The sequence below is a fragment of the Patiria miniata genome, unplaced genomic scaffold (assembly GCF_015706575.1).
Source record: "Patiria miniata isolate m_02_andy unplaced genomic scaffold, ASM1570657v1 HiC_scaffold_27, whole genome shotgun sequence".
NCBI classification, from domain to species: domain Eukaryota; kingdom Metazoa; phylum Echinodermata; class Asteroidea; order Valvatida; family Asterinidae; genus Patiria; species Patiria miniata.
The window spans coordinates 5,674,369-5,695,966 of record NW_024037066.1 but is presented as its reverse complement, the minus strand read 5'-3'; the positions used below and the strand labels follow the sequence as shown (position 1 = coordinate 5,695,966).

General features: G+C 39.7%; 2 protein-coding genes and 1 non-coding gene across 3 annotated transcripts; 1 reads left to right on the top strand and 2 right to left on the bottom strand.

The window, feature by feature from the left end:
- The first annotated feature begins 1,005 nt into the window (after window positions 1-1,005).
- LOC119734180 (protein-associating with the carboxyl-terminal domain of ezrin-like) lies at window positions 1,006-10,358 on the top strand. The gene is made up of 11 exons (XM_038207530.1): window positions 1,006-1,317; window positions 3,335-3,520; window positions 3,901-4,017; window positions 4,309-4,468; window positions 4,678-4,783; window positions 5,237-5,454; window positions 5,633-5,838; window positions 6,487-6,627; window positions 7,020-7,314; window positions 7,525-8,342; window positions 8,860-10,358. Exons 1-11 carry the CDS (start codon window positions 1,144-1,146, stop codon window positions 8,908-8,910), a joined length of 2,472 nt encoding a protein of 823 aa, XP_038063458.1. The 5' UTR covers window positions 1,006-1,143; the 3' UTR covers window positions 8,911-10,358.
- Window positions 10,359-12,254: 1,896 nt separating this feature from the next.
- LOC119734187 (60S ribosomal protein L5-like) lies at window positions 12,255-21,432 on the bottom strand. The gene is made up of 7 exons (XM_038207541.1): window positions 21,324-21,432; window positions 19,825-20,007; window positions 18,491-18,625; window positions 17,384-17,586; window positions 15,587-15,764; window positions 13,558-13,646; window positions 12,255-12,626 (listed from the first exon to the last, which is right to left on the bottom strand). The coding sequence occupies exons 1-7, from the start codon at window positions 21,324-21,326 to the stop codon at window positions 12,536-12,538; spliced, it is 882 nt and encodes a 293-aa protein (XP_038063469.1). The 5' UTR covers window positions 21,327-21,432; the 3' UTR covers window positions 12,255-12,535.
- Window positions 17,918-17,989, bottom strand: LOC119734641. The gene has a single exon (XR_005272088.1). It is a non-coding gene; the product is annotated as a small nucleolar RNA SNORD65 (small nucleolar RNA).
- Window positions 21,433-21,598: the final 166 nt, after the last annotated feature.

Genomic DNA, 21,598 nt, shown 5'->3' with positions numbered 1-21,598 from the left:
TTTAATTCGTTATTACGGATTACTAATTCGTTATAACGGATTATTTAATTCGTTATAACGGATTATTAATTCGTTATTACGGATTATTAATTCGTTATTACGGATTATTAATTCGTTATTACGGATTATTTAATTCGTTATTACGGATTACTAATTCGTTATAACGGATTATTTAATTCGTTATTACGGATTACTAATTCGTTATTACGGATTATTAATTCGTTATTACGGATTATTAATTCGTTATTACGGATTATTAATTCGTTATTACGGATTATTTAATTCGTTATTACGGATTACTAATTCGTTATAACGGATTATTTAATTCGTTATTACGGATTACTAATTCGTTATTACGGATTATTTAATTCGTTATTACGAATTACTCATACGTTCTGAGTCATTACTCGGCAAGCATGGCACAGGAGTGCAAACGTTGTATGCAAAGATAGCGCCGCCTAGCGGCGCTATATACATAGGCCCCTGGTCACGTGCTCTCCACGTGTGAGAACATCAGACCTAATTCGTAATAACGAATTAATAATCCGTAATAACGAATTAATAATCCGTAATAACGAATTAAATAATCCATAATAACGAATTAATAATCCGTAATAACGAATTAGTAATCCGTAATAACGAATTAATAATCCGTAATAACGAATTAATAATCCGTAATAACGAATTAATAATCCGTAATAACGAATTAATAATCCGTAATAACGAATTAATAATCCGTAATAACGAATTAAATAATCCGTTATAACGAATTAATAATCCGTAATAACGAATTACATAATCTGTAACATATATACTTGCAGTGGCGCTAATGGGCTTTCGTACTAACCTGTACCTATCATATATAATTTTCTAGTAAAAGTGACAGCCAAATCAGAGCACCTGTCTATCGCCTCAGTCGGGTACCCATATCTTCAACAAAGCTCCAAACGGATATAATGATTACAAAATCAAGTGTGATGAAGGTGCCATACTGCATGTAAGTACGTACATGCGCTATGCATGACTCACTCACAGTAAACGGGGGTTGCAGTAAACTACGTGTTCCTGAAAATGAAACAGAAAAACTCAGAAATCGCAACAGGTGTTCTGATTTGAAACTAAGATTCGGGTAAATTTAGGGAGATGGGAGCGGAGAGCAGCGTCCTGCAAGGCTGCAAACTCGAGGAGCCGCTGGAAACCTCGTCCCAGAATGAGTGGCAGCTCCACCCAGCGAAGCGGAAGGACGGGTCGCGGGTCTCGGTGTTTGTGCACAAGAAATCGGAACAGGAAGACCGCCGGCTGGAAAATGCCGCAAAAGTAGGATCTCATGTTTGAAATCGAACTAAGCTATTTTGTGCTTTTGAACAGTGGAAGCATTGGATGAAATTAACATACATCAGACATTTGGTCAACATAAATAACAATTAATAATAACATTTTAGATTGTTTTAAAATTAAATTAAATTGTATCAATTTATAGGCCTAAAAATTATGTAAATTGGCCCAACATACAATAATTATGAATAATATTAATAAATGAATAGACTTATGTTTTAGACCAAAATAATAAATAAATGTTGGTTGAATTGTTTTGAAAATGTTTAAATGAACTGTGGATGTTTGATGATCGCTTACTCCTAGAACTATGAGGCTCCACGTAGTGGAGCCTCATAGATCAAGAAGCCCGCAAAATTGCCTGCAGCACAAAACACTAATAAAGTACAAAAATGTCCATCAAAATGGAGACATTTCACACAGAACCGCTGATTTTCGGTTCGCTCGGAGCGCGCCGTGGGGGGTACGGTACAGGCGAAATGATAGTATGTGCATGCGTACAAGTGCATGTATCGTACCCCCCGCGGCGCGCTCCGAGCGAACCGAAAATCATCGCTCGATCATATGCGTGCACGTTTCAAGTGTCAGGTTGGCTCAGTGCGGAAAGGGCATATTTTTCATCATTTTGGCCTAAAAACCGACAGAATCCACCTATGTTAGTTCTGCGCATGATACGTGAGTATGTCAAGAGATAAAGTACGGAGTATAGGGGCAAACTGTGCAGCGGTTCTGTGTGAAATGTCTCCATTTTGATGGACGTTTTTGTACTTTATTAGTGTTTTGTGCTGCAGGCAATTTTGCGGGCTTCTTGATCTATGAGGCTCCACTACGTGGAGCCTCATAGTTCTAGGAGTAATGATCGCTGTGAAGTGTGATTTTGGTTAAAAATGAAAAGAGTGAGAAATTGAAGAGTACATTTTTTTTAGTACATTGTTTTGAAAATGTTAAATAAAATGTGGATGTTTGATGATCGCTGTGATTTTGGGTTGAAAATGAAAAGAGTGAGAAATTGATGAGTACATTTTTTCAAGGCGTTTATTTCTTATTCATGTTATTTGTATATTACTCAATTTCTCAGTTGTGTTAAACATGGCAATTAAATGGGGTTAGTAAGTGCCTATTTATGAGCAAAGGTGGGTCTAATAATGGGACCATTGATGATATTTGTGATGATGATGATGATGAACTTCATTGATGATGGTCCAGAGAATGATGAAAAGGAAGAAGAAAAATAACGGTGGTGGTGATGTTGATGATGAGGTGGGAGGAAGATGATGGTAAAGATGGGGATTTTGGTGATGAGGAAGATAACGGTGGTTGTGAAGGTGATGCTAAGAATGAAGATGGTGATTCCCATAGTGATGGTGATTATGAGGAGAAAGAAAGATGATCACAGTGGTGAAACAGAAGAAAGGATGATGATGATGATGTTGATGAGGAGGAATGGAGGTGGTGAGAGTGGTGATGTAATGATACAAAAGGAAGATGTCGATGGTGTTGATGTTGATGCAGAAGGAAGGGGATGGTTGTGATGACGATGATAAGGAAAGTGAAGGTGGTGAGAGTGGTGATATTAGTGATGCAGGGGAAAGATGTTGATAAGTAGGAAGAAGGATGGTGAGAGTGGTGATGCTGATGTGAGGAGGAGGAAGGTGACGGCGGTGATGAGGAGGAAGGGAGGTGGTGATAGGGATGATCTTGATGAGGAAGATGATGGTGATCATTGCTTGTGGTGATTGTGTTTGGTGGTGGTGGTGAAAGTGGTGATAAATATGATAATAATGTGGTAATGAGGATAATGTGGTAATGGAGATGAATGGTAAAAATAATGATAATAATTTTGATAATTAATGTCATGAAAGTGTTGAAGATGTATAAACCTTACACCAGAATCTTCATGTTGATATTTAATGATGAAGCTAAGCTTTAAAAACTACAAAAATCAAGAGGTAAACCTGTGTTTTCCTGATTATCACCGTGATCTTTGCTTTTCTTTTAGCAACTCAAGATACTGCGGCACCCAACCATCTTGAAGTTCTTCGCATCCTGTGATAACGTGGAAGGCACCTACCTGATAACGGAGCAAGTGCGCCCTTTAGAGATAGTGTTGGACAGCCTCACGCCAGAGGAGATATGCGCTGGATTGTACAATATTGCGGAGGCACTCAGCTTCCTTCATGACAGGGTACTGCAAAATTCTTCTTCAGTAAAAAAAATCTGTTTTTCATTTCTAAATTTAAAAGAAAATGTTTGTCTTTTATGATTTGTTAAATTATACTGCCATTTCATTATCAGATTAAACTCTTTGAGAATTAAATCCCAATTTACCTGAACAATGCCATGCCCATTGGCACACTGTTATGAGACCTAAATAATTGTGCGTACAATTTTTCTGTTAAAGTTTCAGAATCTACTGAACTGAAACAACAGGTTAGTTGTTATGCTCCTAACTTAAGATTTTTGAGCAATTTTGTTGCTTCAAATTCAAAAGTGCACGAAAAGCAAATGTTCCTAGGTACCTGTAATGCTGAGCTGTCTATTTCTGGGCCTTCATTTGTTGTCTAGGGAGGCGCATCTCACAACAATGTCTGCGTGTCCTCAATCTACGTCAGCGTTCAAGATGGCGGGTGGAGACTGGGAGGCATGGAACACCTCTGCAAATTTGAAGATGCCACTGCGCAGGTGAGACGCACACAAAACTTTTACTAGTAAACGTATAATTGTAAAGAGTCATGGGTATGGATAAGGAAAGCTTTCAACTCCGGGACTCCAACTTAAGACTCTAAGTTGTATTTTCTTAAATCTTGCGCAAACATGACAAGTCTGAACGAAGTGCTAAATGGACTCGTCCAAAACGATGTACTGTCGACACAGAGAGCAGTATGTGCTCAAGTACAGAAGTGCTCTGACTACTTTTCCTACTTTCAAGTTTCTAATGTAAACCTGCGATTTTTGTCCTGCATTTTTTTTCAGTTTCTTAAGCAGAGCCAGCCGCTGCGTAACACTGAGGCGATCCCACCGGAGGAACAAGAGGAGAGTGTATCGTCGACAGCTCCCCAGTACGGTCATGCCAGGGACGCCTACGCATTCGGGATTCTAGCTCAGAACATGCTGGAGTATCTCACTGATCTTGGTAAGCAATTATCTTTGTTGCTCATTAACTCTAAAGGCCGGTTAATACTCAGTGCGAAAGCGAATGCAAACTTGTGACTCGCCGTGCTGTGATTTTACAAAAGTTGAACACATTTCCTGCACATTCTTCTACGAACACAACTGCAAATATCTCAGCGAATGTTTCCTGACATCAAATTTGCTTCACATATTGCTCACTTGAATACCCAGGTTCAATGACGGCAAACTTTGAGCAGCGAATCAACGATGAGTTCCTGAATGAAGATCCAACCCTAAGGCCCAGGCTCACCTCTCTGCTGAATGACCGACTCTTCAAGTGAGCACCTTCTTCTTTCTTCCACAATCTAAAGAAATTTAGCAGGTTTACCTTTCATAGTTTCCCCAATCAATCCTATAATTATTTAACTTTCATAAGTTCACTTTGACAACAACTTTATGACACAATCAAATACTAAAAATCTTGGTCATCTCAATTTTAAATTTTAGGTGGAAAATTGTGACGTTTTATGTTTAATTGATTACAGACTTTAAAGTTTGACAATTTTTTTAAAACACCACAATATGAAAAAAAAATCCAGAATGGGTCATACAGTTGGATTATTTCCTTATTGATGAAAATCTGTTTGGAGAAAGTAAACTAAAAAATCTGAATCATCTGCTATGTTGAGTGGAACAAAACATTTTTTTTTCTTCTTGAACATAAATACACAACATTACCTAATATGAAAATTAATATATTATTGTCCTCATTTTTCCATTTTTTTTTTAGAAATGACTTTTTAGAGATCACCAACTTTCTGGTCCATCTGACTGTCAAAAGTGAAGCAGCCAAGAACGCGTTCTTTGAAGGTCTTGCACGCAGACTCCACCGTCTGCCTCGGGAGTTGGTGGCCAATCGCCTGGCTCCCTTGCTCCTGTCTAGTTTTGTTATGGCTGAGCCCATGGCCGTCTCCATGGTCTTGCCGCACTTCATGACTCCATTACGAGGTAAAACGTTTGTGCCTTAGGTGTTTTTTCCCTTTTTAAAAATTAGATCACAACTGTGCGATATATGCGTGAGCGTGGCGTTATTGCAGTAAGAGTGACTACCAGATGAATGTATTAACACCAATAATTTTGCTACAGTCATTGGTAAGAATATGCAATCTCATACTATTATGTTCAGAAACGAACAGCAAGCATCAAGAGTTCCTCTCGGACCAAGTCAATCCTTTATTCCCCGAGGACCTGTACAAGAAGTTTGTAGTTCCTGTCATCCTCAAGATCTTCCCCTCAAGGGAGATGCACGTCCGCCTCTGCCTGCTGCAGTACTTTGCCTTCTATGTGGACCTGTTTGACGTCAACGTGCTCAAGAAGGGAATACTCCCTCAGGTAGGATCAGCGGCAAAGTTAGGGATAGCGTCTTAAAGATAAAAATTGGGTTTTGGAGGGGGAAGTTTGTTCAAGATTTGGTCAAAAGCTCTGCCCATCCTTGGCTTGTGAACATTTGTCACAATGCTTGTGACTTGAACCAAAGACGTAATTTCATTAATCTGTTTGATTAACAGACAGGAGGGGGTCAATAAAAGCAAACAGTTGACTCTTCTTTCAATGGTCTCTGTGCTGGGGACTGTTGGCTGTAGTAAGTCAGTTCTATCTTTAATTTTGGCTGAAAATAATTACTGCAAATTGTCTTGCCAAAGGACACAACTGGGCGCATGGCAGCAATGGTAGTGTTCTTCAATAGCAGTGGCATATTTAGCCCCTCCCATGGAAGAGTTAAAAAAATAAAAAAGGCAGTTACTGGTTTGTTCATTTACTGTAACGAAGACCGCCACCTATTGCCCAATGGCTTCAAATATCTGCTTTGAACAGCGCCACCAATAGTCAGCTGGTGTCAGCAAAATCCAGCATCTATTCCAATAGTAATGCCCTTTTGTCATGTTACCATTGAGGGGGTACTTGTCCATAGTGTCTATAATTGTCTTAATCCAGTAAGGTTAATCCCTCTTGGTTTTTTCTTTTTTTCTTGGACATCAGCTTCTCATTGGACTGAAGGACAACCACGATGAACTGGTGTCGGCTAGCCTGAGGGGCCTGGCAGACACGGTGCCGATACTTGGAGCACACCTGGTGGTGGGCGGGGAGAGAATCAAATATTTCGTGGAGGGAAGGCCCAAGGTATGTTGGCTCAGCTTATGTTCAAAAGTCATTTGTCATTTTACGTCGCCCATTAAAGACATGAAGAATGGTGCCCATCAATTTGCTTTTGTAACTTTTGATTCTACAAAGAATTTAGGGCATGTGCGACTTCAGAAAATAGGTTACAAATTTTGAATGTGGAGTTGGTGCAAAGCTGCTTCTGAGTTTCTTCAAATTAATCTTATTTAATTGGCAGAGAAGAATATTTCTCTTCAAGGTTTGTTCTGTCACGACGTGGATACTTTCAGAACTCCTAACCTAGTTTTTCCAACATGATGATTTCCACTGGTAATGTGTATAGATTGACTCCTTCTCCATCTATCATATCATTGTGCCTTTTTTATCGTAAAAACGATTTTTCCTTCTCGTAGTTCTTGAGTAAAAACGACAGCCCCCTGAAAAACATGGACAATGTGACCAACCTGACAGCAGTGAGCGGCGTCATCACCATCCCCCCACTGGAGAAGACCCCGCCCGCCCGCTCATCCCCGGCGCCTGTTCCCGACAGTGGGCGGGCCTCGGAGAACGAGGAGGAGGAGGGTTGCCAAGCGACAACGGTCGCCAGGCGACAGGAGGAACGGGAGAGGCGTCGGGAGGAGATGCGGATGAAGAACGAGCAAAGGAGGAAAGAGCGCGAAGCCAAGAAAACCCAGCAGAGCGGAAAAGGTGGGTCATAAATGAGATATGACACTTTGGTAAATTGCAGTACGATGCCCAACAGGTACTAAAAATGATCTTCTTCTAAATTGCATTTTTCTGCAAGTTTTGGAATGAAGAAAATCTGCCTGTGATTTATAAGAATATATTGCACATTCACTGATAAAGTTGTTGATCTTTCCTGTATTATTGGTGTTCTTCATTGGGTTTTTCTTACAGTAACATTGTTGTCAATGGCCAACATAAACAAAGATTCGGTGGAGTCAGCTGACGATATTCACTCTGAAGAATTATCTCCAAGATTTGAGGAAACAAATCCCTCTGAGGAGTTTGAGGAGAGGTTAAAAGATGTTGCCATCTCTCAAGAAGACTCAGATGAAGTGGACCCCCATAAGGACAAAGACGATTGGTCGGATTGGGATGACATGGACCAGTCTGACCAATCAGCAGGCCCCATCAGTCCCGACTCCGAACTCAACCAATCAGGATCTCTGTTACTAAAAAGTAGGCAGACACAGGAACCGGTCTTAGCCAAACCAATAGAAACTGATTCAGCAGAAACTGGTGATACTGTCGTCAATTTTGATTGGCCAAGAGTGGACGATGACCGGAGTAAGCCAGATTCCGATTGGACAGAATCAAACAGTGGACACGCCTCCTCCAAAAAGCCGTTAAAGTCACTACAACTCAAGAAACCGCCTGTCGCAAAAGTTTCTCCCGAACCAAAAACCGAAACCAACAAACCAAAAACTCAGCCTTCCGGTGTCAAGATTGCTCCAAAGAGGCCTACAAAGGTCACGAAAATTCCCAAATCCTCAGAACTTGGAAGTGAGTTTGCTATACCTGACATCATTTTATCTCCGAAGCAGAGGAGTCAGGAACCAGACTTCTTTGCCGATATGGAACCATCGGTTTCTTTTACGACAGATGCGAAGAAGGGAAGCAAATCAGGCAAGGCGTCACCGAGGTCTGAATCAGCACAGTCAACCTCAAAGGCTTTCCATGCCAATACAGTTTCCACCAATCCAGACGACAATGTGAGTATAAAAACCAACATGTTTCCAAGTTTTTTACATTTCACTCAGCCTCAATACCATTGAATAGCCTGTCCAGTCGACTGATCAGAGAGATCCCACGCATTTACAGCTACTGGAGTGTTTTCGGAAAGACCCAGTGCACATAGAATCCTGCATACCATACCCAATCATCATGGAGGGCATTGCATGTGACACCTCACTCTTCACTCTTTGTTGGCGTGGCTGTGAGCTGGATGGGAACTTCTGGTGAAATCGGATAACCGTATTCGGTTTGAAAAAATTAGGATAACCGGATTTTGAAATCTGTGATTTCTTGCACCACTACTCTCGAAAGTTAACACAAACCCCACCTACTGTTAATGTACCGAGTCCATACATGTGATATGAGGTCAGGAATCCAGTCGAGCCACTACCTTTTCTTTGATTTACTAAACATGACAGGCTAAATTTTGCATGGCACGAGGGTCTGAAGTTATTTATGGACAAAATCTTCTTTTATTCCACCTTCATTTTCCAGGGTGATGGCTGGGGCTCCGACGGTGATTTTGACTGGGACGTGGCAAGCTGATCGTCGCTCAGTCTTCGTTGAATCATTATCTGATGTTTATTCTGTATCATATTGAGAGCTTATATTCAGAAGATCATTTAGCGGGGAAGGTAAAGTGCAAAGAAAACATACATAATTGTCACTATTTTAATTAAATGACCGAAAATAAGTAGACTTTTTTTTAAATCCTTTTTGACTCCATTTCTTGGGCCTTGTTCAAGGGACTAAGAGTTAATGATATACAGTTAGTGTGTTTTAAAATGTGTGCTATTACAGCAGTATGTATTACAGCAGCGCCATGGTATCTCAAGCAAAGATAATAATCTTTGGCTTATGAATAAAGTAAGCTTCATCTCATACATATTCATGTCATAAGCAAGTGCATCTTTTCTATTGGACAGCATTCTAACTCGTCAGAATAAGTCACTCCCATTCTGTGAGAAGATAGTCAATCCAGTTTTCAGTGACCAATGAGGAATCAGGAATTTTGTGTGATTTTTTTTCTGCATCCCGTCTCCAAATAATAATACATACCAGCAGTGATAATTTTAAAATGTGATTTTTTTTTCTGCATCCCGTCTCCAAATAATAATACATACCAGCAGTCATAACTTAAAAATGTGAGTATGGTGTGTGTGTGTGTGTAAATCAATAGGTTATATTTTTAGAGGGGGGGGGGGGGAGACGAACAGTAAAAATATCATGTTTATCAAAGCAATGTAGCAGCTTCACTTCAATCTACAAATTAAAGAATGGTAAAAATGTAATTCTTTATTGACAGCAACACGTAACATTTTTTTCAATAACCAGAGATTCACCTTTGTTTGTACTCATGAAATTTCGACGTTCTAGCCCAATCACTCGCTCAAAAATGTAGCCTCTGACACCATTGTGATTTACTTGGCTGAAACTGCTGAATATATTGGCTGCAATTCCATTTCTCGGTTGTGTGTGCTACATGTGATTTGTGCTGTACACATACATGTTTACTGTCTTTTTGTAATGTGGTGTGTGCTTTTTTATATTCACAGTATCACATTAACAGAGAAAGTTAAAATCTTTAATGCCCTTATGGGGGGGGGGGGGGGGACGGGAGGGGAGGCGTAATGTATTACAACAGGAGTTTCCACAGTATCTTGTTCACCCAGGTAGTGCAGAGGAAGTCACAAAAAAACTAAATTCTATTAAAGCTTTTGACAAGAGACTCGGCAGTGTTTTCCGAATTTTATTAGTATATAAGATAAAGTCAGAAGGAATTCAGCCGATCCGAGGAAAAGTTGCATGCCTGTTTACCAATGCATAATTTTGGAATGATAATCTGACTTTTTTTTCTATATTTTTTTCTCCCTTGTTTGAAATGGCCATCGAAAACAGTTAAACTTGTATTTAACTTTTAAAGCAAAATGTTAGTTTTTAATATCAGTATCGAACTTGCCTTAATAAATTGTGTAGTGATGCATTTATATGTAGACGGGCAGGCTACACTTGAAAGTAGTGTGAATATAACACAGAGTGTAGATCAAAGGTAAATTGCTGGCCAAACAATTTTTCTAATAGCCAATATTTTCAAATTTTTACTTTATAAAAGTGTAAAAGCATCGTTTGCTTTTTTATAACCCAAGTCCACCAAAATCCATCACTGACCCTGCGTCACATAATGCTTCAGGCCCAAATCCGCTAAAATCCACCACAAGACCACCACTACTATAGGTGGATTTTGATGGACTTGGTGCTCATGGCTTGTCTGTCAAAATCCCCCCAAAGGATTTGGATGGAGTTGAGAAGGTTACGGTTAAAAGGAATTGGATCATTCGCTTGTTGTGGGTTTTTTTTCATTTGGAGCAACAAATTTGCTTAAGTAGGATGCACAGCTTAACCTGTTGAACTTGTAGCTCATTTGCTACTATATTTTGAGAAAACAGAGAAAACCATAATTATGCACAATGTTTGGGGTATCATAAATGGATTCAGATGCTAGTGCATGCAGTGGTGCACCCAGGATTTGGCTTGGGGGGGGGGGGCTCACAATTTTCCAATTTTATTTTTTTTTTTGGGGGGGGACTATTTTGACGTTGGTGGTGCCACTTACACCCCTATTATACTACTCGAAAAAAGGACACATACATATCACCAAGGTCAAATCGTGGGACTAAAAAAAAAAATCAACCACCTCTTGGGGAGGGGGCTGAGTTCCCCCTTCTTGGGTGCGCCACCGAGTGCATGCAGGAACACTTTTAAAAGCCTCTCTTTTAATTGTTTTCTTCTTAACAATACCATTTCAGGCGGAGCGATTTCACACGGTATGGTATTAGGGACCAGTCCCATCTTCACTTGACACAAGATTCATTTCTGTGTAATTACCCTATGCGACTTAAAAAGAGTGGGACATTCATATATGAATGTAACCAACACATTTCTTAATTCAGAAGTAAAAGTGTGTGGTGGGTTGTAGGGATTCACCAAAGATAAATTGGTTTAAAATTCAGTTGGTTGTTCCACAGGGTGTAAAAATTGTGTCTTGGTGTTTTCAATTGGTGCTGAATCATGCTTCCGATAATTTTGTACTGCACTTTAGTATCTGCGAGTTGGTTTGGTGTGTCTGTAAACAAATCCTATGCATTGCTTTTATTAATACCACATGGTTATATAGAAAGGGGTTTTTATTGGAATGCCTTTATACTTTTCATTCTTCTTGTGCAAATTAAGAATCACGCTCTACATTTTTTATAACCAAATCAAGTTTTAGGGTACATGTATTTTTTTTCAGACTTGAATTTTCTTCTAGTATTTGTTTTGGAAGTCTTAAAAATATCCGTTTAAAAGTGGCATTGGAAATTACAATGAACAATCAGGTGTCATGATCATTATTTTTGAAATAAACACTCTGAATAATTCATGAGTTGTGATGGAAATTTATGTTATAAATGGTTACGCACTTTTTATGGCAGAGATAAGTATGGATTTTTTTTGCAACTGTCACGCCCCACAAATGATGTAATAAAACAATTGATATATGCATTAAAAAAATCTAGTGTCTCAGTATTGACGTATTTTATGATTTATTGCCTTTAGTCCTGGACCCAGTTTCGTGGCTCTGCTGTTAGCGTAACATCCCTGCTTACTTTAGCAGAAATTTATGTGCTTACGGTAAGCGTATTTCACAAATTAGAGAGGAATTTAGGCTTATGAGTATTATTACAGAGTAAGAGCAGAAATGTTCTGCTAGCATGGTTAGCACAGAGTGGTGATCGTAAGCGTGGAATTCTGTGGTTGGCAGAGCCATGAGAAATGGGCCCCATCCCTTCAGGAGTTTAAAAGACAACCTTAACGGAGAACTTCAAAGAAAACACAAAGTCGAGACTGAATTTTTTTTCCCTGCGATTGTAGGCATTTAATGTCATTTCTCTTCTCTCTGGACAACATTCGTAGACTCATAAAGTTTCACAGGCCATTTGGTAAGTATAAGAATTTCTCTGGATTCCTTGGGGAAGATGCGCCATTTTTCAGGCCAAAGGTGCGCCATTTTTCAGGCCAGGTGTGCCATTTTTCAGGCCAGGTGTGCCATTTTTCAGGCCAGAGGTGTGCCATATTTCAGGCAAGGGGGGTTGTCTTGGGATCGGGCTGCAGCTGTGAGAGGTGTGGCTGTCTATTCTTGTTCCTGGGCTCGCAGGAAGGACGCCTTCTTCAGACGGACGCGGTCCTTGCGCTGGGCGAGAGACATCTTGGCTCGGTTCCACCTGTGAAAGGCAGATCAATTTGTAGGAATTCAATATTTCATGAGCCGGGTACCTTACGGGTTAACCTTAAAAATGCTCCCTTTTTTTATTTGGAATGTTCTTTTTACCTGTGCTGCTAACTCCTTGATTATTTGGAGTCGGTCTTTATCCATTATTAGTCCCTTTTAAAGGTCTACAAATTATTTACTATGGAAAATTTAGAGACGGTGAAACTATTTTGATCAGGACAAAAATGCTCAGAAAAGACACAAGTTCATGGTGTTTGGTGGCCATGTTTGCATCAGCGTAATCTAGTTGCTATGCCAATGACAGTTTTTTTTGTAGATCTTACGTAATCTCTTCGATAGTGAATTCTCATCAGCATTCAGCTTGGATATTTTCTTTCACTCACAACTTAACATACTTTTTCTTTCCATTCTCTCAGAGGCCATGTCTAATCACAAAGAATCATCCGGTAATTCCAGCTATTTTTAATGGCATCTCATCACAGAGAATTTTTTTTTTTGGAATGTTCTCTTCACTTGTGCTGCTAACTCCTTGATTATTTGGAATCGGTCTTTATCAATTAGTTGTCCCTTTTAAATGTCTACAAATGATTTACTATGGAAAAATTTAGAGTACATGTATACAGCCGGACGGTGAAATGATATTGATCAGGACATTTTCTACCATTTTGCCATTCTGTCCAAACAAACATGTGAGTGCTTAGTCCATTTTTGTTAAGCAAGTCCATCCAAAGGAAGTGACGGAACTGACACTTTGCAAGTATGTTGTACAGCACCGGCTCCAAATTGATATCACTGGTTCAATTTGTTCGAGCAATTTATCCGTCTACTTTCATCTGCTGTAGGATCATTACAAAAATGCATAGATTGAATTCCAACACTTAGGGCCTTTCTTTCAAGGGTTTTGTTTTCTCCGTGACTCTCACCTCTTTGTCTTGACTTCCTTCTTCTCCTTGGGTTTGGCTTCGGGGTCGGCACGGATGGCTTCGTGAGCCTTCTTGTACACCTCCTCCACCTAGATAGGGAAAACCAAGAGACATGTCTGTTGTCCAATCTTGTACCCAAGGTTGTACATTGTGAGGGAGGAAATTCTTCCATAGGCACCAGACTATTTTAGAAGCAAGTCAAATTATCTTCACATGTTCTCAGCAGCTTGGATATTTTCCTTCGCTCACAACTTAAAGTACTTTCTCTTCTTTTCCCTCAGAGGCCATGTCTAATCACAAAGAATCATCCGGTAATTCCAGCTATTTTTAATGGCATCTCATCACAGAGAATTACTTAGTTGCCACAACAACGAAAGAACATAAAAAACTCCAAAAATAATTCACAAAATTCACAATGTTTAATAAAGGAAGGTTAACAATTACTTCACATGTATAAAGAAGCAATGTTGAAGATAATTATAGTGGACTCTTTCAATATCTTCTCACTAAAGATGGATGACCATTAACCCTTACTCTCTGAGGGTAGTTTACTGCATGTCAGTTGGTTATGCCAATGCCCTCCAGCTGCAGTTATTTGGCAGATAACAAGTCTTAACAGTGAAGGCTCCAATTGGCAGGAGTTGGAGGCCCTGGAGGGTGCCTGATACTGACCAGCTGGGGGCACTCACTTTGTTATCAGAGGACTCTCATTGTTCTCTGTGGCATGTATTGGAGTGCCTGTCCAGTTACCCTTGAAATGACATGGCAGATATTGGAGGGCCATGCAAAAAACATAGGAGATTTTCTTGAGGCACAATTGGCATGCATTGGAGGGTCAAGTAGGGTAAGGGTTAAAACAATATTTATGCACCATGTACATACAATCGAGTGCATTCGACTCGCCTACAGACACTAGGGGATTTCACTCATCACGGTTGAAAATAGACCAATATTTTAAAACCCGCCCACTGCGTAGGACTGCAACTCGCCAAAGCAACACTACATGCTCAAACGTTCCTCTGACATTTGGTTGTGCAATCATGGCTGTAATTGGTCCAAAAACCGCAGGGTTTTGGCATAAGGATCAGTTTCTTTGGTCTTGCATGCTACAGGCCTTCATTTTGTGTGATTTAGTGCGAGTATGTGACGCATCCTTTGCCAACTCTCGTGAGTATCCAACAATATTAACCCTAACCCTCCTCAATCCTCCAAAATCCTCCTTGTGGGTTTTGGAGGATTTTGGAGGATTGAGGCTGAATGGTATTTAAAAAAAAAAGGATTTTGGAGTATTGAGGCTGAATGGTATTTTTCAGAAAAGGATTTTGGAGGATTGAGGCTGAAAGGTATTTTGAGGCAGGACTGTCTTGACGATTTTGAAGGATTGAGGGGCTGGGTACCCTTCATTTGAACATAAGTGCAACATTTTTGGATGAGGAGGATTTTGGAGGATTGAGGATGAATGCATTTTGAGGCAGGACTGTCTAAAAATTTTGAAGAATTTAGGCGCTGTTGTAAAATTTTAGGGGATTTTGGAGGATTGAGGATGGTTCCTAGCAAAAAGGCCTAGGGGGTTAGGGTCAACATTTCCCGAGTCAACCGCTCAAAACAGGGGTGTAAGTGAGCACTGATAAAAATAGCTGAAAACAGCTGGAAAAAAGGTGTAAAAAAGCTGAACTTTGGAAATCTCCTATACTTTTGTACACAGCAAGTGAGGAAAAAGCTGAAAACAAGCTGAAATCCAAAACAAAGAAACAGCTAAAATCAGCTTTAAAGCTGAGATTTCACACCCCCGTCAAAAAGATAGGTGGCCACATTGTCTACATTGGAACACAAGGCTGTCAGCACGCAAATGCTGGTACAAAGCATATAGTGTTTGTTGATAACAAGATTTTGGACAACCCAAGACAGACAGACAGACAGACAGACAGACAGCCCGCCCAACCGACAGACAGACAGATGATATCGGATGGGAAGAGGACGATTACAAAAATCCCAGCATGACGACATACATGGAGTTTGATGCACTCACCCCGTCGGCTTCAATGCCCAGCTTGATATACTGAGAGAACTGACGTCTGAAGGCCTCTTCGTCGTCCTCAGCCAGGGATCTCATGTAGTCGGCCACGTGCCCGCCCATGATGTGCTTGCGGTGAACATCGGCGTTGAACTCCTTGCTCTCCGCATCGTAGCCCGGGAAGCGCTTGTTGCTGAAATAAAAAAATTTTATTTAAAGAAATAATTTCTTTAAACCCTAATCCTGCCAGACACAAAACAGTGCAACAGGTGCAAAAACATCCGTGGGACCTAGGTGCATTGAGCCATCAACGTCGGGTGTATTATCCATCAGTTCTAAGACAATGGGAGCTACCCTAGTGAACATTGTAAGAGTTGTATCCTGTTGGCAATGGGCAGTTTAGCCTTTTTGACTTTTTGGATCTTGTTACCCTCGACAGACTTCTCACGGCAGGCAACACAGAGGTATTTTCAGATTAGGCAAGAAAGATATACAACAAATTCATTTGAAAAAATTGCTATAGTTTTGTACACAGTTGTGTACAGTGAAAAGTTGGCACGGCAAAACAGCTGTTTGTTTTTATATAACAAATCTTCTCTCAGAGGCCATGTCTAATCACAATGAATCATCCGGTAATTCCAGCTATTTTGAATGGCATCTCATCATAGAGAAAACGAATATAGCTTCTTCTCCACCCCACCCCCTCTCAAAAAGAAGCAACTGTTTTGTTGAAAGCAAAACAGAATTTTCCATTTTAACAAAGAGATTAGATACTTTTTTCATTTGATGTGCCATGAAATTACTACCACAACTTTTCAAAAATTTACTTCAGCTTCAGTACAAATGAAGATGAAAATTACAGCAATTAAATTGGATTGTTTACTATGCACCAAGATGCCTAATTTTCAATCACTCAAGAACTAAAGTGGGAAATGTTCTGTAACCTTGGCAAGAACATCTTCAGCTTGTAACAGTGACATGAGCTGGAAGTTAGCAAGCATGACAGTAATTTATATTAAATAAGATGCTCCCAGATCGTTTAGAAAGTCCTCCACATTACTAACATAACCCTACTGTCAAAATGCTACTGCACAAGCAAGGGATTTCCCTGTAGCAGAGGCATGGCCATTCTTTTTCAGACAGACACTTTAAAGGGAAAATACAACATTTGCAAACATCAAAAAATAAAACTACCAAATCATTTTGAAATACCTTGCTGGACTGTTAGTGAATGACAGTGTAAAGCATCCTGTAAAATCATGGCACCTGGTATACTGTCATTTTCAAGAAAAGTGGTATTTTTGTATCAATTTCCAACGCTGATCGGCCGATCAGCGTTGGAAAAAACTGGCTTTTTTTCAAATACTGGCCCCAGTTGACCATCGCACTTGTTTGCAATAGATTACACACCTATATGAACGGGTACAAGCCAGCTAGACTGGTTCCCTGACCTTACAATTCCCCAATATATGTAAACTGCTCTGTTTCTTCTTAAATGGAGTCAGGGAACCAGACTACAGGAAAATGATTGTTTTTCTTGGTTTTTATAGCATTTTCGAACCCAAAACCTCAAAAAAGTCAGTGTAACTATATTTGCTATATATTTCCAACCCCCCCCAATTCCATCCATTTCTGAAAATTACAGCAAAAGCAAATGATGTATATTCCCTTTAAATAGAAAAATCTGGATATTTAAAGGAAAATTTCACATTAAAAACTGGGCAATTAGGACTATGATGTCAAAAAAATTACGTTCAAGAAATTCTAGCCCTTCAGATGATCACACAGACAAGAAGTTAGCCAACCACCCACCTGTGTGGGATGTCCAGGCCCCCGTCAGTCGCACCCTTGAGGGCGCCAAATACACGCGCCCCAGTGGTGGTCCTGGCAAGCCCAACATCCAAGTAGCAGCGGAAGGCTCCTGCCTGGCCCTCTAAACTCTCCACGTGGAACTCCTCTCCATCGACCTCCGTCTGGCCCTCGTAGAGCGAGTCCAGGTTGAATTTCTTCAGAATCTGTGCAGACGGGTAGGTAAGTTACATGACGCATCAATACTTGCTTCTGTCACCAGAGAATCAATGTAATTAAACAGTCATTGGAAGTGCACGTGTATTCGAAGCAAAGTAACGTCGTTTTTTTTCCTTTAAAAGTCCCAACAAAACAACACAAAAAAATGCTCAGAAAAGACACAAGTCCGTATTGAGTGGTGGCCCATGTTTGCATCGACATCATCCCATTCCTGTTTCAAGACTGGTTTGGAAGATCTTAGGTTATCACTTCAATAGTGAATGCAGCTTGGATATTTTCCTTCACTCACACTTTAAAGTACTTTTTTCCTTTCTTTTCTCTCAGAAGCCATGTCTAATCACAAAGAATCATCCGGTAATTCCAGCTATTTTTAATGGCATCTCATCATAGAGAATCACTTAGTTGCAACACATCACCCCCCCAAAAAACAAAAATATCAACAATTCACAAATGTTATGAATGGAGGTAAACAATCTTTAGCATTTTTGAGATATGACAGAGATAATAGGAGGATGATATTTGATTTTGGTAAATTTGGGTAAATACAAAAACATTTTACTCAAACCAAACATTATACTCCTATTGTGTCCACCATATCACAAAAAGGCTTATACTTGGAGCATCTCTTATAAAATTCCAGTTTAAAAGGTCTCTGAATAATTCTTATGGACATGGTGCTTTCTTAACAAGATTATAACTTTTATGGAAAGTGGCTCAAAGCAAAAACTGACTTTGGTTTTTTTGTTTTTTTTAAGGGATGGGGAGATGGGGGTTGGGTTGGGTTGGAGGATGGTGGAGGGGGGAGGCGATTGGAGGATGGGGGGGGGGTTGGAAGATGTAGAGTGGGGGGTGGGGAGGGATGTTGGGGAGTTAACACAAAATGAAACTTACCCTGCGGGCCAGCAGGAGGCCTGTGCAGTACGCTGCAGAGTAGTTTGTCAGCCCGACCTTGACGCCATAGCGAGGGAGTTCGTGGGCGTATGCGGCACATACGATGACATCTCCCTCAATCCTGGCGTACGCTATCTGTAACAAACCCATCCAAACATATTGTCTGAAACAAACAAGTTTTGACTACTGAGCCACCAAACTTTCTGCATGACACTACAGCAATCTCTGTATCCAATCATTTCTCTCAGAGGCCACATCTAATCATGGAAATAACTCATTCGGTAATTCCAGCTATTTTGTAATGGCATCTCATCACAGAAGATGATTTCGGAGACAAACATGAAAAAAAAAAAGAAGGGGAAAAAACAAACCACAATTTCCTCAAGAACTTTGTAAGGTCTAAATCATGATTTTTTTCCTCAAAGTTGAAGAAAACTAGAAACAATTTTGGTGGCATGTTAGCTACAGGAATAAAGGTTCAGGATGTTAAAGATATTTAGCCCATTAGTACTTGCACTACATTGTATTACAGTGTGTTTATTAACCGAAACAAATCAAGAAAACCATACTGGGGCGGTTTAGGGCGCCACAGTGACTAAAGGGTTAACTAGATGAGCTGATTGAACCCAATTTTCAGGGAAAAAAACATCTTGGTCGACCAGTCCATGAGGACAATATTTCTTAAAAGAAATATTTACTTCAAATCATGGACCAGACAAAAGGCAAGTTTATCGAACAAGTCAATATCCAATGTTCGGCCAGAATTGAAACAGTAAACTAATCATTTTAAAACTGACTACAAACTCCATAAATCTTGTTTCACTGAAACAGAGCAACACATATTTAGCCCCAATAAATGTTTCTCAAATACTGGACTTTTTAAAGTATTTAGAGCCACACACCAATGCATGCTAAATGTCCCTGAATTTGAAATCTAGACAGTTTTCCACTTGATGTTTCCAATGGAAGCTACTTACCTAGTTAAAAAGCTGGAAAAACAAAGTCTTCACCTCTACTTCTCAAGACATCTACTTCTCCTGTAAAAATCCCGATGTCATTTCTGACAATTTTCCTTAAAATTTCACCTCAAAATTACAGGATAAGTAGGCGTATAGAGGTAGAGAATTATAATTTTTCAAACTTTTTGACCAAATAAGTAGCTTCCGTAGTGAATATTAAGTGGAAAACAGTCTAGATTTCAAATTCAGGGAACACAACTTATCAGGGTAATTTGCATGCACTGGTGTGCGGCTCACAATACAGAGAAAGTCCAGTATTTGAGACACATTTATGGGGCTACACAGAAACATGACAGAGGGGGTCTTTCATTGCACCTGCGTGACGATATCCTTGTTAGTGAAGCGCACTATCATGCGGTACTTGGGCGTGTTGTACTTGTTCTTGTCCTGGACGACCAGGAAGCGCCGGGCCTGGTAGTCGGTCTTGCCCTGGCGACGGCGCTTGAACTTGACCTGGTAGCGCTTGAAGTACGCCTTACTCTTGACCACCTTCACAAACTGGGAGCAGAAAACAAAAATGACAGGTGAATATGATACAGGTGTGAACAGGATCACGTCAGCAGGTGAAAACGTCGGAAAGAATGTTGCAACCTGACGCTACTTTAGCAGTTGTGTACAAAGTTTATAGAGAGTCAAGAAACTTTTCTTTAGTATTTTCTAAAAAAATTGGAAATGTTTTTCAGTCCCAGATTCATGCTTTATCGTCATTTTTGCAATGACTGACTTTCATTGAGATGAGATATGAAGAAAAAAGCAGCGTCAGGTTGCAGCATTCTTTCCCTTCAGCGAGTATACTTTCATGTGAGAACTGTACCTGTAAGGAATATGTTGATAAACTCTTTAAGAGAGATTTGTAGGCGAATGTGTTGCCAACTAATATTATAAGTGAATTTGTACATGTCACACGTCAGTTGACGGCCTCAACATGCAGTGACATGTAAACATTCACTAAGTTGGCCACACATTCGCCTAGAAATCTCTCTTAAAGACTTTGTCATGTTTGGCAACAAAATCCTTGTAGGCCTACATTGTAAGCCAAAAATTATTTGTTTCGAATGTAGCGTCAGGATGCAACATTCTTTCCTAATTTTGTTACAGCATGTCAATAATTCTTGTTTTTTTTTATTTTATCTTTTATACAATAAGACTACAGTCTACAGTGAAAAAAAAAACAGAAAAGAAAACAATTGGCAGCAAAATACACTCAAAGTTTATCATTTTCAGATTTCTGACTGACATGTTACCTCAGGCAACATAACTAGACAAGTTGGACTTGCCCCATCCCCATGCAGTGCACCTCAACCCACCCACTGGCTCACTCACTGCAGTCGTTTTGTACCTATGTGCGTGCACGGGTAACATGTGCACAATTAAGCATAAGAATTTGGAAACCCACCACCACGCAGCAGCAGAGCTGATGAGACTGAGAACGCAGTCATGGCAGTGCGAGCTTTTTACAACCCTGTTTCAGCAATCATAATGTAATATATTTGATAAACACGTTTGAAGAATCGAGAAAAATAGTGTTGTTGTATTAGCTGCACTATTTCTGAAAGATCACAGTAATGTGAAGCTTTAATAATCCTAGACTTTTAAGAGCATCACTCCGATAAATTCTCATACTAAAAAAATGCCTCCACGTTGGAACGTGCACAACAGTACGGTGATGACAAGCAAAAATATGGAACAAGTCGATTTCAAATCCGTTCCATCTTTGCATTCCTGTGATACTAATACGATCAATTTTAATGTAGATCTATAAAACATTAATGTATCGCAATGGTGAATCATTTATTTCAAATAAAATACCGTACCATTTTGCTAAAATTTAGCCCTTTTTACAGGCCACTCTAGGTAGCTTCGGCTGGGGGCTGACCCAAAAATGAAAAGGTCGGCCAATTGCGCATGCGTACCAAATAAAATATATTTTATTAACTTGGAGGATTTTGATGGCAATTTTTACTTTTTGTAAAATACAACAAACATTTTAATTGACAAGCGGAATTATTTAGTACGATTAATGCAAAATTTATAATAAGTAATCTTCATTAATTCAGGTGAATTTATTTCTAATTTCTAATTATAATTC

Coding starts and splice junctions, on each gene's coding strand:
- LOC119734180 (XM_038207530.1), top strand. CDS start 1,144: ATGGGAGCGGAGAGCAGCGTCCTGCAAGGCTGCAAACTCGAGGAGCCG. Junction 4,469..4,677: donor GGAGTATCTCACTGATCTTG/GTAAGCAATTAT, acceptor TTGAATACCCAG/GTTCAATGACGGCAAACTTT. Junction 4,784..5,236: donor CTGAATGACCGACTCTTCAA/GTGAGCACCTTC, acceptor TTTTTTTTTTAG/AAATGACTTTTTAGAGATCA.
- LOC119734187 (XM_038207541.1), bottom strand. Junction 15,765..17,383: donor GGCCTGGACATCCCACACAG/GTGGGTGGTTGG, acceptor TTTTTATTTCAG/CAACAAGCGCTTCCCGGGCT. Junction 13,647..15,586: donor TGGGCATTGAAGCCGACGGG/GTGAGTGCATCA, acceptor TTCCCTATCTAG/GTGGAGGAGGTGTACAAGAA.